The 17,816-nt window shown below is 48.3% G+C and overlaps 1 protein-coding gene across 4 annotated transcripts in view; it reads left to right on the plus strand.

Annotated features, from left to right (window-relative positions):
* Positions 1-17,163, plus strand: part of PECAM1 (platelet and endothelial cell adhesion molecule 1) — a 53,341-nt gene extending 36,178 nt beyond the window's left edge. The window contains exons 14-16 of one of the 4 annotated variants that reach the window (XM_077853780.1): positions 2,062-2,118; positions 11,761-11,783; positions 16,118-17,163. In XM_077853780.1, the coding sequence (XP_077709906.1) occupies positions 2,062-2,118; positions 11,761-11,783; positions 16,118-16,147 (110 nt within the window). In that variant the 3' untranslated portion in view covers positions 16,148-17,163. The remainder of the gene's footprint in view (positions 1-2,061; positions 2,119-11,760; positions 11,784-16,117) is intronic. The other 3 variants (XM_077853781.1, XM_077853782.1, XM_077853783.1) reach the window with 3 other exon arrangements.
* Positions 17,164-17,816: the final 653 nt, after the last annotated feature.

The raw sequence follows: 17,816 nt of genomic DNA on the forward strand, positions 1-17,816 counted from the left end.
GTGTCCTATATTGTGTATCCCCAGCTGTCTGCCCCACAGCCTGGAGCTCCTGAAAGCTCTGGATCCGAGTCACCTTTTCCCTTCCTCTTCCGTGGTACCCAGCAACGACAGGTGTAGGATCATCCTGAAGGAGTGACTCACCCAGTCCTAACATTGAGCAGAATCCCTTAGGGATATGGAGGTCCCCAGAGATTGGGAATCCCTGGAGCCTCCCTGTATACCCCCAAAATCTGGTGCCACGAAGGGAGCATGGGGAATGGCATAGGCATCTCTGCTGATCTCTTAGAGAAAAGCAGGTGTCCTAGCAGAGGGGTGCCTGGAATCTCAGCCACTCTGGTGAGTACCAACTCCTGTTTGGGGCCTTGAGGGGAGTCATATGAAGCCTTCTGCAAGGCCCTGGCCACCCCAGATGTCCCAAGGTCACCTTTTGGGATCTGAACCCCCACCCCCCCAGGCTTCCTCCTGGTGTTCAGGTCCTAACCCAGGAACCACCAGCATTCAGTGTCTAATGAATGACCACAATTTTAATCCTAAAATCTAAAACTCCGGGGAAGAGGCTCATTATGCCAAGGCCTTCCTGAAGCTCATGGGTCTGAGATAGAGACACTTGCAAGGACATTGACTGGTGCCTTCACTGTCCTATCTGTATGGATATGTATGGCCGCCTCCAGGTAGCTGTGCGAGGCCTGGGATCAGGAGATGCATGTGGCCTCAGGTGCTGCCCTGGAGGAGCTCTGGGTCCACCAGGGAGACAGTCGTGGGACAAATACTGTCAGTGTGGTCGTGGGCAAGTGTCCCCAAAGTGCTGTGGGAGCACAGGAGTCCTTCGTGACTGCCCTGGGCACAGGAAGGGGTGAGAGTGTCAGGGAGTAGGTGGATGGGTGAGGATGTGTGCGCCCAAGAGCCAAAACAAAGCTTGTCCTGGAACTTGGAGGACAAGGAAGGACATGGCAAAGAGGAAGGGCTGTGGGGGCCCAAAGGGATATGTTCAGGGTCGGGGATCATCTCTGGAGCCCAGGGAGTTGAGTATCTTGTAGTTAGTCCATGGGCATGCCCCAGCCAAAGAAAACCACACCCGCGTTTGTACTGAGCATGGTGGCAGGAAACGTCTTACCCTGTCTGGGGCTTCATTTCCGGATCTGTAGAAAGAGAATGTTGGCCACATGGCAGGAGCTACCTTTCTACAATGAGGCTTCCTGGTCCTTGGTGCAGGTGAGAGGAGGCAGGGGAAGTGGCTGGGCCCCATCCTGTTTCCTGAGGCTTGTGGGTGTGTATGTATGTACGTGCTGTGTGTGTACCAGTGTGTGTATACACAGCCTGTACATATACTTCAACAGATGCCCTCCTGGGTGCTTTGTACCCCAAACCCTGAGTCTCCTCTGGGTATAACCCGTACCCTGGTCGGTCATCTGTCTGCCTTTCCATAAGAGTCCAGACCAGAGGATCTCAACCCTATCTGCCTATTAGAATCCCCTGGAAGCTCTAAGAAAACACTGGTGCCAGGGCCACCCTAGCCCATCAGAATCAGTATGAGGCCCAGGTGTTGGCATTTGAAATCAACTAGCCCAGCTGTCAAGATTTTAAGTGGTTCTCAGTCCCAGCTGAGCCTTAAAGTCAGAGATGATGCCCAGGCTCTAACCCAGGCCTCAGAGCCCTGCCTCCTGGGAGGGGCTGGCAAAGCAGCTGGACACAGAGACACGCTGGGAGGGAAGGAAGGATGGGGCCTCGCGTGAGCTGGAGGCTGCAGGCCTATACTGGAGACCCCTCTACATGTGGCCTGCCCTCAGGTCCAGGGTTCCCCTTGAGTAGGTGGACCTGCCCCCATAATGGCCTGTTGATCTCATACTTCCAGGCTGAGAATGATGATAATTAGACCAGGATCTTCTAAAGCCAGGAAATGGCCTGAGCTTAGTGGCAACAAGGTCTCCAGGCCCTGATGGAGACAGGCACTTGTGGGGTGGGGTAGCGGGCAAGCAGGGAGCCTCAGACATTCTCCTGCTTCGGCAGTGGGCTGACCTGGTGCCCAGAGGCGGCTGTTGACTGTGCCTGGTCACTTTCCAGGTCTGGAAACCAAGGGCACAGAGACGGTGTACAGTGAAATCCGGAAAGCTAACCCTGGTGAGTGAGGGCCCCTGACTCCCCCAGCCTGGGGGATGCTTCCTCCTGAGTCCTCCAGGGGGCCTGGGGAGGGGGCAGGAAGAAGAAGGAGCAAAGGAGGGTGAAGCTATTGACTGCCTCTCTCCTGCCACTCTTAAAAAGTAGACACGTGTTATGTGTGCTGTAATTTAGTCAATGAACACTTAGTAAGTGCCTACTGCATGCCAGGGAAACAGAACCTCACATGTTCATACCTAGCTAATGGGCAGTTGGGCTGGAGTGTGTCCTGGCACCACTGTGTGCTCATGTAACCCCAAGAGAGGTGGCATGGCCCCACCTATTCTCAGGAGCCCACCAGCGCTCCTTACCTGCCCCCAATTCCACAGGCCCTGGTGCACCAATGGGTGCCCAAAGTTCATAGACAAAGTCAGTGCTTTACTTTGAAGATGCTGGGTAGCTTTAGTCTCTCTGGGGGTGGGGTATGGATCTGCTCCTTTGTTTCTCCCTGTCTTTGATTCGAGATCCCCAGCTCAGTTCCCACTCCACCACTTTGTCATGAAGAGCTTCCCCCAGGACTCAGCACAGTGCCCATGGAACTGGGCAGGCTCCCAGCAGTATCATTTTTTGTAAAATTATTCTATCCCATTCTGGGGAAATGAATGGAATATAAAGACTACTTTTAAATTCTGAAAATAACTCATAACCCAAGGCTTATTAGTAAGATTCTGGGGGAAGTGGTCACTATGTGGATATCTTACTTTGTACAACATTCCTGTATTTAAGTGGATTCTCTGAGAAGCATTGCAACTGGCCCAGAAACTTTGGTACAGTCCAGCTTCTCTGAGCATGGGCCACAGACCGGTACCAGTTGGGGTCTCAGGGCCAGCCCAGACCCACAGAATCAAAATCTCCAGAATCTGAACTCTAGCAGGTTCCCAGATGTTGTTGACGCTGCCAGCCTATGAGAAGCACTGTCTTAACTGGAGGAGACTACTTCTTATCTGAAAGAAGAATCACCCCTTCATTAATTTTTTTTTTAATGGTATTTTCAAGGGTAGAACAGAAACTCAGTCTCTTGTGGAACTTGACACTGATTTTCGGAAACCATCTCCTGGGGCAATTTTTGGTTTTGGTGTCTCATTTTGCACTCTAGAGCTAGCAAAATGCAAATTTGGAAATAAATAGATGTCCTCTATCCTTCCAGTATAACAAAAAGTTAGGGCTCCAGGAGGGCTCATGCTTGGTCCTGTTTGGTAATTGTGTGAAAACACCCCTTCTACTCCCCTCCTGGTCCCTGAGGTTGTTCACTTTGGGTTGCTTTGGTTATGTGAAAGGATTGAGCGTTTACTGTGTATGCCAAGTGGTCTATGTTACAATATCTCTTTGAATCCTCACAGTAAGTTCCATTTTCCAGATGAGGATCCTGAGGCATAGAGCCTCACTTAAAACACTTGCCCAAGTTCACACAGGAAGCAAGTCCTCAAACTGGGCCACCCTGGAGCTGGACTCTACCCTTCCCATCACTGATCACACACCTGCACTGCCTTTGGTTTTGAGGAAAGGAAGCTGGTGGTGTGTGGAGTCCACGGGGACTCCTCCCCCACTGGAGGTCTCAGGGTCTGCTGTGCCTGAGCCTCCTGCTGGAGACCCTTTACAGCTGGTGAAGGCCATAACCCAGTGCCTCCCAAAGGGGCAGTTAGACTGACCAAAGACAGATTAGCGGGAGAAGTGATGAGAAACTCTGCAGAGTGGTTAAAACTGGGGGCTTATTTAACATGTTAACCAAGAACAATAAATTTGCAGAGAAGTGACAGAGTGGGAAGGTAAATACACAGAGGAAGCTAATGAAGGTTTGTTTATGTAAGTCCATCTCAGCACCGACTTTGTCATGTTGGGAGCCAGAAACCTTCCCTGGGAGAGGGGCTTTATGGCTGTCTTCATTACTCAACAGTTTCTGATCCTGGTTAAAGAAAGGAAGCTCCTAGAAGGCTTCTTTCTGTACCCACTGACTTTTTTTTTTTAAGATTTTATTTATTTATTCATAAGAGACACAGAGAGAGGCAGAGACATAGCAGAGGGAGAAGCAGGTTCCCTGCAGGGAGCCCAATGTGGGACTCGCTCTCAGGACCCTGGAATCACAACCTGAGCCAAAGGCAGACGCTCAACCACTGAGCTACCCAGGTGCCCTAGAGATGATTTCAATAAGGAAAGGAGGATGAGGAAGCCTAGGGCCGGGCGGGGGTGGGGGTGGATGGTGCTAATTACCCCAGCACCAGTCCTCGGATTATCCCTACTGTACAGGAGCATCCAAGCCCTTTTAGCTGAGAGATGCCAGAGAAACTGGAGCCCTAGGGTTCAGTGGGAGGCCCAGGCAGAGACTGGAGCCATCTCCTGACTTCGGGCCAGGGCGCTCCCCCTGCCCCACCTGGGCCATCAGGAGTCTGCTAGCCCCGGGCTCCTCTGTCATCTGGTCTCTGACTGGCAGCCGGCTGCTGCCCAGTGTATGGGGTGGAGGGTACAGAAAGCCCTGAGCCCCCAGCCAAAATCACAGTGCTGCTTTGGAAGTCTGTGGTCGCCCCTTGCCGAAGAGGCTCTGTCCTGGAAGCCTCCGGAGCTGCTGTTTCCGAGCATTTCCTGCTCCCTGGGAGGAGGTTGCTGACCTCGGGTCAAGTCTCTTCCCTTTTCTTTCCTTTCCTCTGTCAGAGGCCGCTCTGTGCTCAATCCTCACAACCATCCTAGAGTTGATGGAGGCTCTACTACTATTCCTACCCTGCAGATGGGAAAAATGGGCCCAGAGGTTAAATAACTCCTCCCAATCCCAAGGCCAATAGAGGCAGAGCAGGGATTTGGAGGCTGGGAGCTTGGCTACCCAGCGGAGCTCTTCACGTTTCTTCTCCATGTCCATGCTGCCAAAACAACGGACTGTGGACTGCGTGCTGCTACATTCCAGCTCTCTTTGTTCAGTTTCACATTATCATCCATTTCATTAGAGGATTCACCTCTCTTAAAAATAACAGCCTGTATGGTCTGGGTGAGTCGCAGAATCTCTTGGGACCCTGGTCACCACCTCTGTGAAATGAGGGACACGGGCTGGAATCTGGATGGAGTATTCTCCAGGCCTGTTAAAACACAGATGGTGTGGCTCCACCACCCCCTGAATTTCTGATTCAGTAGGTGTGGAGTGGGGCTAATTTGTATTCCTAGCAAATTCTCACATGTTGAGGCTGTTGGTCTTATAGAAGCATCTTCTGGATGCTCTGAGTTCCCTTCTGATTGTACCACAAGTTATGTTCTGTTTCCTGTTGGAAGGGGTAGGGTCTTCCTCACTCCCCAGCAATCCTGTAAGGATCACTCAGGGGTGGCCAGCAGAGATCATCCTCCAACCGGAGTATATGTGTGTGTGTACACCTGTGCATGCATGTTTGGGGGGGGGGGAGAAAGGTGACACATAATAAAGGTGACACCCACTGGTGACCGTGAGTCTCTGGATAGGTCAGTGAACAGGCTGCATGCAGAGCTAGGTCTTCTCCAACCCTTCCTTCTTCGGCCTTTATTCTTCCCACCCTAATTTCTCAGTCCTCACCACCTTCCAGCCAGCAGCACTTCAGGGCTGGCTATTTTGGGAAATGGCTCACAGGGCGTAGTTCTGGCTCTTAAACCCCTTTTTCCCCTGAGTGATACAAAGGAAAACTGCTCCTCTAGATAAGCAAAAGGGCATCGGGCAGGCCTGCCTCCAAGGAGCAGCTCCAGGGCGGGGCTCTGGGTAGGTCCAGTGCCCTAGGGAGCGTGTTGTGGGCTGGCTGAGGAGTGTTGGGCATCTGTAGGCTGTGGGAGGAGCTAGGTCTTTGCAATCTTGGCTTTAGGCTCTAAGCTCAGCTTTGTGTGTGTGTATACGTGTGTGTAACTGTGACAAAATATACATCCCACTTAGCATTGTAAGTGTACATTTCAGTGGCATTAAATACATTCACAAAGCCATACAACCATCATCACCATCCATCTCCAGAACTTTTTCATCTTCCCAAAGTGAAACTTCATACCCAGTAAATAAGAACTCGCTACTCTCCCCAGCCCTTGGCAACAACCATTCTACTTGGTCTATCTGTGAATTTGACTATGCTCAGCGTTTTTATGTCAAATCAGGTGATTGAATGGATGACCTTAGGTTGCCTTCCAGTGACAACACAGAGTCACTGTCCTGGCAGTTGGAAGTAATGGTCATTTGTCTATGCTTTGGTCTGTCCTGAGCCATTCCCCCAGAACATGTTGGTTCTAAGTAACTTCTAAGAGTTACTTCCTAGGTCCCTTGGAGCCCATCCTAATGCTTTATTCACTTTCCACTCCAAGACCCTATAAGTATTTGCTATTAAGCCTGAGTTTTCCCTTCAAATCTGAATTAAGTCATGGGTCTCAGGGGCCAACTCACTGTGCTTCTGTCATGTTTGTGTTGGCTGGAGTCCACCTGGTTGGTTCTTCCTGCTGTAATCCTAAAGGGAACACCCTAAGTGGGAGATAGAGGCCTGGAGTTTGATCTCAGCCCTGTCCTTATCCAGTTTGTTTGTTTGTTTTTAAGGTTTTATTTATTTATTCATGAGAGACACAGAGAGAGAGGCAGAAACACAGGCAGAGGGAGAAGCAGGCTCCATGCTGGGAGTCTGATATGGGACTCCATCCTGGGACTCCGGGATCACACCCTGAGCCAAAGGCAGACACGCAACTGCTCAGCACCCCAGGTGTCCCTGTCCTTATCCAGTTATATGACTTGGTTTCCACCCCTCATTTCTTCCTCAGGGTGTTTGTTTTCTCCTTAATTTTTCAATAAAATGCCACTCACCCACGTGGAACTGCTGCAGTGAACACCTGTGTTCTCAGGAGAGTGTGGAGGGGGTGATGATAAGACTGGTGGGCAGGTGGGTTCAATAAAATTGGTAGGCGGGGCAATCTCTTCCAACTCCGTATCCCCTGCTGGGTCATGGCTATAGTTAGGTCTGCTCTTCTGTTTGGAGCTTACTATTTTGTTGACATAGAGCTAAGCTAACATCTTGTTCCAGCAATTAACTCAGTCTAGGGCAAGGATACCCCTGATCTTTGAGCTTTTCCCCTCTGCAACTGTTAGGTGATTCATTACAACATGTTAGGGAAAGAAGGAGAGGGGTTCTCAGAACTAGGAAATGTGTTTCTGAAGAGACCAAATTGAGAGAAGCCTAAGGAGAAGGGAAAGCAAACCCTAGAATACAGCCCTAATAGGTTGAGAAAGCTTTTGCATCTATGTAACCATCAGCTTGCTTAGGCCAGGAAGAACTTGCAGACAATTTCTTGTAACTTAGATCTGCAAGTTTGGCACTTGAAGCTTTTTTTATTTTATTTTATTTTATTTTATTATTTTATTTTTTAATTTTTTTTACTTGAAGCTTTTTAAAGGAAGTATTCCATTTTCAGTGATTTGCCTGAGGTCAAGTTTGCAAACCCCAGTCATCAACAGGGACTCTGGCTAGGACTTCTGAACTGGCTTTCCAGAAAGGGGAACAAAGTCTGTTTTTGTGTCTCTTATTAAGTGGTAATGTAGATAATCCTAAAAAGTGAGTGTCTAGAGAAAGTAATACAGGTTACAGTTTGGTGCCTTTCTCTGTTAACATTTAACTGGGCCCAATTTTTACTCTCATCCCCTATTACCTTGGACTTTATGCAGGATAATGTGTCACTCATCTGAGTTCTCTTGGTTTAGGTGGTGTGTCCTCCCAGGGCCTGTTCAGAGCTTTGGTGCTCTGGGCTGCAGGGTGACCTGGCATCAAAAGCTCCCCACCCCCAAATACCACCCTGCCCCCAAACTTCTTTGACCTGTCATCAACTTCCTCTTTCTCTGACTAATCCAGGGAAAGGTTTGGTTTTCTTTTCCTCCCCTTGCTCTCCTACTGACAAGAACAAAAAGGGAGAAATTAGAGCTGGACTGGGAGCCTCTCCACAGAGGCATGACTACCTATGGCTTTCTCCACAACTTCACTCAGCCTGGCTGAGAGCCTCCTGTGGACTGCAATATCCAGCTCACCTGGAAAGTTTGTATCTTTACTCTGATTCAGTCCTTGACATTTTATAATGCTCCAGTTTATTCTAAAAGTACTTCATAAAATGGCTTGCAGGTCATCCAAAGCAAAACCTATTTGTGTATATTTACACTGGATTTTGTTATTTATATATTTATGCATGAGAGACACAGAGAGAGGCAGAGACACAGGCAGAAGGAGAAGCAGGATCCCTGCAGGGAGCCTGTTGCAGGACTCAATCCCAGGACCCTGGGATCATGACTTGAGCCAAAGGCAGGTGCTCAACCACTGAGCCACCCAGATGCCCCTACACTGGATTTTAAAACAGAAGAATGAAGAAAAACAAACAAAAACAAAAACAAAAAACAAAACAAAAAAACAAAAACAGAAGAATGAAATGGTTTGCTACAGTCAACAATGCAGTCAAGTTCTTCCCTATGAAAACTCAGGTCTAAGATGACATTTCCACAGCTTGAAGCACTGGTCCTCAAGGCAGGAGATGTTTTCCGTTGTCATAATGGGGGCCAAGGCAGGGCAGGTAGAAGGGGTGCTATAGCATCTAATGTATGGAGGACAGGAATACGGCTAAACATCTTACAACAGCCAGCACAACAAAGAATGATCCAGCCAGGGGCACCTGGCTTGCTCAGTTGGAGGAGCATGAAACTCTTGATCTCAGGGTCATGAGTTTTGAGCCCCACACTGGATATAGACATTACTAAAGAGCAGTAAGTAAACTCAAAAAAAAAAAAAAATCCAACCTAGAATGTCAGTAATGCCAGTGTTAAGAAACCGTCGCTTGTAGAAATTTACTTCCCATAAATCTCCCAGCAGGAGAGCTGGTTTTCCTCTCTAGATGCCCTGTGCCCACCTCGGAAGGTGTCCTGGGCACATCCCACCTGCCAACTCCAGGCCCTGGGAAGAAATGCCAAGTCCTGCCCCAGACACTAACCTATGCCTTTTGGGTCAGACAGGGCCTACCTTCCCATCAGAGTATCTGCTCACTCAGTCTTCACCTTCTGCTCTCTCCTGCTGTTCCAGGTGTTTCCAAAGGGGGTAGAAATTTAATATACTAAGAGTAGCTGTCATCAAGAAAGAACCATAGAACAGAGGGCCTCTCTGTCACAACCCCTCTGGGAGGGAGAGAAGAACACTTGGGGCTCAGTCCCCACCCATCCTGTGTGGTCCAAACCAGCCAGGCCAATGGGCACTGCCAACCCCGGCCCAGGGTGCTATTTCCTACTTTAGAATCCAAGAAGGTAAAAAAGCACCCTGGAAAAAAAATTGGTACTACCCACCAGATTCTTTTTTTTTTTTTTTTTTTTTAATATTTATTAATTTGAGACGAGAGAGAGAGAGAGCAAGTGGAGGAAGAAGGAGAAGCAGACTCCCCATTGAGCAGGGAGCTTGCCAAGGGACTCAATCCCAGGATCCTGAGATTATGACCTGAGCTGAAGGCAGACATTTAGCTTAACTGACTGAGCCACCCAGGTGCCCCCACCAGATTCTATTTTTGTGGTGATTGCTCTCTTACCAAAAAGAAGCAGAAACTACAAGTGTGCATAAACCTAGGGTTCCCTCACTATTTTCAGCATATTAGAAGTTTTTTATATTCATATTGCTTTAGGAAACACAGCCTAAGGTTCTTTCTTTCTTGTGTCTCATTCCAGAGCCCTTGGGGTTTTGGGGGGTGGGAAGCATGGGGGTCCTTCAGGTCCTTCCAGGTCAGATTTGGGTTGGAGGTGGGAGTGCTGCCCATGCCTCACTCAATGCGTGGAAGTTTACACAATGGCTCGACTTCGCAGTCAGGCTGATTCATCCTTTTGGCCGTTGACGTCTGCCTCTGGCCCAGCCAGGACAGAAGGGGGCCCCTTAGGAACTTCTGGCCCTGTTCCCTCTCAAGGGGACGCACAATAGAGCTGTGATAAGACAGGGTTTGAGTGGGAAGTGGACTTTTGGAAACAGGATATTTTTAAATTAGAGAAAGAAACAGAAGGGCTGTGACTACCGTTGTGACAGGTGGGCCCTGAGACTGCCCAAAACTCAGGTTAGGCAGCGGGGCAGAAACTGAGGCCCATTGGAGTACATCCCCCTAGTAACACTGAGGACTCAGAGGGGGTGGGTAAGGGCCCTCCTGCCATTACCTCCACCACCTTCAAGATTGGCAACCATCCCCAATACCCACATCTCCTCCTGGGACCTTCCCCAGACAACAAGAAGTCCCATGACTTCTCTGTCTTCAGGTCTATGTCCATAAGGGGCTCTTTGGGGGAATAAGCCCCAACAATATGGACCAGGGCCCATTTAGAAACAGCTGCTAGTGAGGCCTGGTCCTTCTCAAACAGGCAAACCACAGCCCTCTCTTGTGTGTTTTGGTGAAAACTGTCCCTAACACAGGCAGGGTTGGCTCACCCTCAACACAATGTTTTCTGTTCTTACTGGCCTTTCTTCACCTCACTCTGATCTTCCTGACATTTGGCCAGGCCCATCTTCATCACTGTAGCCTGGCAGGGTCATCCAGTCCCAGCGTGCACTCTGAGAAGAAGACAGTGTTGGGATGAGTCTCTCCATGGGCAGGGCAGGGGGTGGCCCTCCCATTTCAGAGAACCCTTGGGTCATATATCCCAAGAGCATTAGAAATGTGTATACCTTCTGCCCCCCTGATCCCACTCCTGGGAATGGACAAACTAGTATGAAATAGGGGAATAGCTTTATTCCCAAAGAGGATAGTAGAAACTTGGAAAGAACCTAAATTTTTAAAGTAATGAACTGGAGAAGTAAACAAGTACACATCTATTTAACAATTATTATGCAGCTTCTACCAATTATGCTTAAGAAGGTGCCAGAGAATGTTTATAAAATTGTGTTATGTAATAAGGATAGGCTATAAAATGGCCTATATTGTATATCTGAACTCAGAAAAAAAGCCTCTTGAGAGCAGAAAATCACTGGAAGACAAGAGCGGCAACAGGGTTTGAAGGGTGGAACCAGAGATCATGTTTATCCGTTACTTTCTACTTCACTGGAGTTTTCAGTTTTTTTCCTGAAATAACATGCAGTACTAATTTTTAAAAAAGTATTTAAGGGGTACCTGGCTGGCTCAGTGAAGCATGTGACTCTTTTTTTTTTTTTTTTTTTTGTAATTGTATTTATTCATGAGAGACACAGAGGCAGAGACATAGGCAGAGGGAGAAGCAGGCTCCCCACAGGGAGCAGGTCAGTGCAGGTCCATCCCAGGACCCCAAGATCATGCCCTGAGCCAAAGGCAGAGACTCAACCACTGAGCCACCCAGGTGCCACATGCATGTGATACTTAATCTTAGGGTCAAGCCCCACGATGGGTGTAGAGATTACTTTAAAAATATATATATTTAAACTGTTTTAAATGTCCAATGAGCTGCCAAGGATTTTATATACTGTTCACATGGAGCGACAGGGTCTAGAGGAAGCTGTCTGTGGGCAAAGGAGCCATCCCGCTGAGCACCCAGTAAACCTGTGGCTCTGGCATCTCCTTCTGCACCGCCCCCCTTCCTTTACCCACCCAGTTCCTGAGATTGTGGGGATGGGGGAGCCTAAGGTGCTCAGTGCACTGCTCACCTCCATGTTATCTTTTGTTTTGCAGATTTCATGGAAAACAGATATTCTGTAAGTACACATTTCATAAACATTTTTAAAAAAATAGTCCATTAAACAATGCAATATTTCCAAACTCACCCAGGTTCTGCGTTCCCACTTATCACACCCCTACACTGGCCCCATCTGTTTTAGACCAGGAGCCCCAGGGAACTCAGAACTAGCCTGGGACAGTGAAGGTGTGGTCAGGTTGGCCAGACATTCTGGCCTATTGTAATTTCAAATATTCTCTCCCACCATTTCTATCATTATATCACGGCCCTCCTATGAAGACAGAATTTCCCCTCCCCATAGAATTGAGAATCTAGGGTACTTAGCTCCCCATAATTGAAGTGTACATTTCCTCCTAGTCTAGGCTGAGGTTTTGGAAATGAAGTAGACTGGTCAGGGGGTTGGGGGGGCAGACATGCTTGAGGGGGGTAGGAACCCACAGCTCATTTGAGCTTTGAACTCTGAGAACCTATGCCGGTCACCCCAACACACCAGGCCCTCTGCCACAGAGGCCACTCAAAGTCCTTGACCCAGTGAGGGAATGAGATGAGTTAATACTAATAAAGCAAGGTGGTCACCAGACGCTATGGAAATGTGGAAGAGAGACCAGCCTGGTTAGCTGTTTCCTCCCCAAGGAAGGGGTCACTGGAGCAGGCCATGAGGAATGAGTCTGACTAGCAGGTCCAGGTAGAAAGATCAGCAGGAGCTGAGGTATGAGGGGAGGAGCAGTCCAAGCAGCTCAGAATGGGAGGGGAAAGGGTGTGGGAACAAGTGCTAGGAAGAGGTCAGTTAGGGCTTGCAAGCAATGGTCTCAAACCTCATTATGAGGTTTCACTCTGTAGGAAACTGAGAATTTAGGAAGCCACTACTTGGCAAATGGAATGTTTTTTTTTTAAATGTAGAGGTCCCAGTTCAAATTTTGCTAAGACCTGCCTCCCCCTGTCCTCCCACTCCCAACCTTACAATCTCTCCAACAGTGCAGGGGTTAACTAACTGGGAGCTAGTACCTCGAGAAATGAGGAACTGCTTCTTTAAAGTTTGGGAAGAATTTTCTGCAAGATTGCTGATAGCCCTTGCAATGGGCCCCCGGCTTCCTTTGTCTTCCTGGAGTCTGAATTTTTATAAAATAGCTCATTATGCCTTTGATGGGCAGGAAACCACTGACATTCTTTTTTATGGAGGAAAGCTATCAATTTGAGGAAAAGAGGAATGAAATAAATGTCTTTTTCTAGCCTAATCCCACCCAGACTCCTGAAACCAGAGACTTGCATTGGTAGGGCAGGGGTCCCAATGTACAGGGGACAAAACTGAGGGCCAGGTTGTTAGAACAGCCTGCCCAGGGTCACCCAGCTAGGTAGTAGCAGAGCCAGGACTAGAATCTAGGTTTCCCAGACTCCCTCAAAAAAGTGACATCATTGTTCCAGCTGTCATGGCCTTGAGAAAGTGGAAAGTAAGAACTTTGCTTCATGGACAGTGTGGGATCCAGATAAAGAGATGCTCTCACTACAATAAACAGAGCTGTGTTCACCCAAGGCAGGTCTGCTGGGCCTGCGGGACTGACTTATTTACTTTGTCTTCAATCCAAACGGTGACCCTGGACAAAGGCACTGAGCTCCAGGACAGATAGAACTTTCCTTTTCCCCAGAAGCTGGCCCGTGGGTCCAGGAGTCTGCTCCCAGGATGCCCCCGAGAGCTCATACAGCCAGGCCTGCCATCTCAAATAATAGTCTTTTGGCGGGAGCTCAGGGGTTCCCAGCCGTTGGGAAAGAGATTTCAAATCTTTAAGCAAATGCATTTTGTTTATAAAAGAAGCAGGTCTAGTTTTGCTAATGATCAGCTGGTGAGGGTCAGGAGAAAATTAATTGAATTGCCCAGCAGGGAAATGGGAGGGGATTTCCTTCCTGAAATCAAACCTGGCGATCATTCCCAGTTGTTTAATGGCCGTTGCTTCTGAAAACACACTGGAGGAAATATCTTAACAATGAGATAGCCACTTAGCCAAATACTAATTTAGTATTGTTTGACTTGCTTCAATGGCACATTCTGACTTCATTTTTCCTCTGCCGTTTTTTGCCTTGTTTATAAATTGTGTTTGTGGCCCAGGCAGACAGATAATGTGAAAGAGAACACCTCGTACTTACATGAAAGGGGTGAACCTTCTTGAGGCCCAGGATCTTGCAGAAAGCCTTGCCTTCTTATTGCAAGAAGGCGGCTCCCCAGTCACAACTGACCTCCTTCCCTCTGGGGAGCCAGCCAGATAATCTATGATTATCTATGTAAAGGTCTCTTCATCACTGGCAGCATGAGGTATGGATGGGGGATTTATATCACTTGGCCCTGAAATGGCCTCTTTACAGAATTCAACCAAAGCCAGGCTTTGACTTAGGAACCAGAGATCCCACCCCTCTCTCCTACCTCCTTAAAACCTAACCTAAACTCCTGGAGGCCTTGGTTTCTTCACCTGTAAATCGGAGGTAATAACCATCCCACCACCACCTGGTAGTTGCGAGGGTTAAATGAATACCTAGCACAGACTTGGTTTACTGGAAGTGCTCTATAAGGGGCACATACATTCTAGAAGCAGAAAGGGCCATTAGAAGCAAAATGACCTTTGAGAGCATCCACACTATGTTCTGTCTAGAAGTGGGGCGATTTCAAGGCTGTTCTTGAGTGGCTGACAGCTGGCCACTGATTTAAGCCCCTGGAAGGACAGGTCTTGGATGTGCGCATGTTAACCTTTATTTCAAGGTCCGGTTGACTGTGGCCCAGCCCTTTCCATCCGCAGTACTCACCTCGCCTGGTGAAGGAGAGCAGAGGTGTCTAGGGAGGGACTTGGTCTGGGGCCTGCAGGAAGGCTGGACATCAGGGTCACCCCTCTGGGCAAAGCGGAAGAAATGAAGGGAAGGTAGCTGCCAAGGCTGGCAGGCCTCCAGCCCTCGGGGGCCAACACCACTCTCTTGGCCCACTTGTCAGTGTCTCTCCTGGCAAAGGAGAGGCAGAGCCTGGACCTGCCAGCTGGAGCCCTTTGGACCTGCATCCTGTTCTGAGAGTCTCCTCAGACGTGGCAGAGCCAGAACAAAACAGGGACTCTAGCTCAGCCCACCCTCTGGGAGCCAACCAGCCTGGCCACGGGGCTTTCAAGACCTGGCTAATCCCCACAGCTGCCCCCACTCTTGCTTCCTTGAGGTCCACCTGCAGCAGGGAGCCCTGTGCTCACAGAGGGTCCAGAGTCATGGACTCATTTGCTGCCTGCCCTTTGGGGCCCAGGGCCCCTCAGCTCCAGCATTTTCCACCTGCCCCACTCTTGCCCCTCTACATCCATTTGTCTCTATACCTGCCCCACCTTGGAGGCCGGCTCCATGAAGACCTTCTCTGGCTTAGCTCAGGCCTCTTGCAAACCTCCTGCAGCTTGTTAGGACCTCTTCCACGTGGTAGCACCGTGTGTCAGTAATGAATAGGATATAAAATTCTTGCATCCTCCATATAGATAATAGCGCTTGGGTCAGGTGGGGGTCCAGTCACTGGTGAATGCATAGGTGTCAAAAAATACCATGCAAAGCAGCTAGAAAACATTACAAGATGGCATGTGGAACCTTTTTTTTTCCTTTTGCACAAAACATACAACAAAATTTACCACTTTAACCATTTTTAAGTTATAGTTCAGTGGCATTAGGTATATTCATAGTGTTGTGCAGACATTACCACCATCCATCCACAGGACTTTTTCATCATTCCAAACCAAAAGTCTACCCATTAAACATTAACTCCCCATTTGCACTTCCCCCCAGCACCTGGGAACCAGAGTTTTCCTTTCTAGCTCTTATCAGTTTGACTACTCAGGGGACCTCATGTAAATAGAATCGTACAATATTTGTTCCTTTTGCTTCTGGGTTCTTTCACTTAGTGTAATGTCTTCAACATTTATCCATGTAGAAGCCCTTCGACTTTGCAATTAAAAAACAGACAGAGAAGGTTCATCTCATGTTAGAAGCAGAGCTGGAACAAGAAGCCAGATCTCTCTTAACTTTAGTAGACTTGCTCTGTGTGTAAGTGTAGCACCCACAGGACCTAGCACTGGGTGTACATACAGTAAGTTGCCTGATAAAGCTGGTTGATATTCTAATGTGGAACATGTCTCCAGGGAGTGAAGGCTGCAGCCCTGCAGAGTTGGGATAGACAAAAGGGAAAAGTGTGGGTGAGAGCTGGCCTTCCAGGGTGGAGGTACCAGCCCAACATAGCACTGCTTTGGGGTTCCTTTGTCAAGTGCTGTCTGCAGTTTGACATCTCTTTCCACCAGGCTCGTCTTCAGTCCTAAAGGGTATGACCATAGCTTGTCTTCTGTCTTGTTCCTACAGAGAACGGAAGGCTCCCTTGACGGAACTTAGGACCACGGGAGCAGACGCTCCTCCCTGAGAGGACATCACATCCCAAGAAGAGCAGATGATCCCTGTATTCCGAGAGCTCTGTGCACTTATTTATGAATCTGCCCTGCTCCCACTGAACATAGCAATTCCTCAGGCCAAGTCACCAGTCCTTAATCCATCCTACTACATTTCTGTGGGGCATAAAGAGATACAGAGGGGCTGGTCAATTCTTACCCGGCCCCCCTCTCACCAAGTTGGAGCATCCTCAGGAGCTGAGAGCCGCAGAAGATTCAGGGTAAACAGGTCATTGGGATATTTTGAAACTTGAATATTTTCTCTTGTACAGAGATAAAGAACTTTTCCTAGTTATCTTCACACACAGAAACCATTTTTGTTTTGTAGTCGATCACTTCCAGTGAACGGCCTGGCTTAGGGGCTCATTTTTCTCTTTGCCTTTGGTCCTTCAAAGGCCTATGCTTCTGGGTAGTCCTTGGTCCTTGGAAGTGCATGGCACCCAGCAGACAGCTGCACCCGGTGCCCTCCATGACCTCACCTGCCACAGATGCAGAAACAAAGCTGCCTGGGAGTCACCCCTGTGAGATGCCCACTTGAAGATAAGGTTCATTCCGGGCAATGCATAAAATAGAAAACAATGTTGGACGGAGCACAGATGTTCTTAAGCTGTTTTTTTATACCCTTTCTTTCTTTTCTTACCATGCTGAAGGCTTCAAGACAGGAAGCTGTTTGCCTACAGCAAATACTGTTTTTAATAGGAAAACGAAATGCATACTTTTCTCACTAATTTTTTTTTTTAATTTATTCCTTGCTAAAGAAATGGTCTTCTGAGGTCTTAAGATGTTTCTGATGGTGCCTTGAGTGAGTGGACGAGTAGCCAAGATGCAGCCATCTTGCGGTGGGATTTCACTAGTGAGCAGACCTAACGGAAACCATTTACCCCCACACACACCCACCCTCCACCTCAGTGACACAGCTGCAAGGTTTTGTATTAAATAAATTTGATCTTTCCTCTTCCCGGACCTGTGAGATGTCATCTTCTAAGAGGCTGCATTCCTATAGAATAGCTAGTGCTTGGACTCTGGACCTTCTGAAGTCACAAAGAACCAAGCGGGTCTTATCAGCTGGCTATCTCACACAGGCCAGGGGCTTCTGTGGCCTTCATTGAAGGCAGGGCCAGGGGTAGTCTGAGGGTCAAACACTGAGTCATTAATATCCATTGGCTAGTGCCTCAGCGTCCCAAGCCAAAGCCTGCAGGCTGTCCCTGGCAGATGGGGTTGCCAGGTTGAACAACAACAAAAACAACAACAAAACCCCAAAACAGGGGTGCCTGGCTGGCTCAGTGGTTGAGCATCTGCCTTCAAATCATGATCCTGGGGTCCTGGGATCAAGTCCCACATTGGGCTCATCGCAGGGAGCCTGTTTCTCCCTCTGCCTACATCTCTGCCTCTCTCTGTGGGTCTCTCCAGAATAAATAAAATCTTTAAAAGAAAACCAAAAACATCCATGATGCTCAGTTAAATTTGAATTTTAGATAAACAGGGAATATCTTTTGAATGTAAGTATATCCCACATAATATTTGGGGTGTACTTATATTGTAAAAGTATTCATTTATCTGAGATTCAAATTTCACTAGGCATCTCATATTTTATCTGGTAACCCTACTGGCAAAGC

Source organism: Canis aureus, chromosome 16 (genome assembly GCF_053574225.1).
Source record: "Canis aureus isolate CA01 chromosome 16, VMU_Caureus_v.1.0, whole genome shotgun sequence".
NCBI classification, from domain to species: Eukaryota; Metazoa; Chordata; class Mammalia; order Carnivora; family Canidae; genus Canis; species Canis aureus.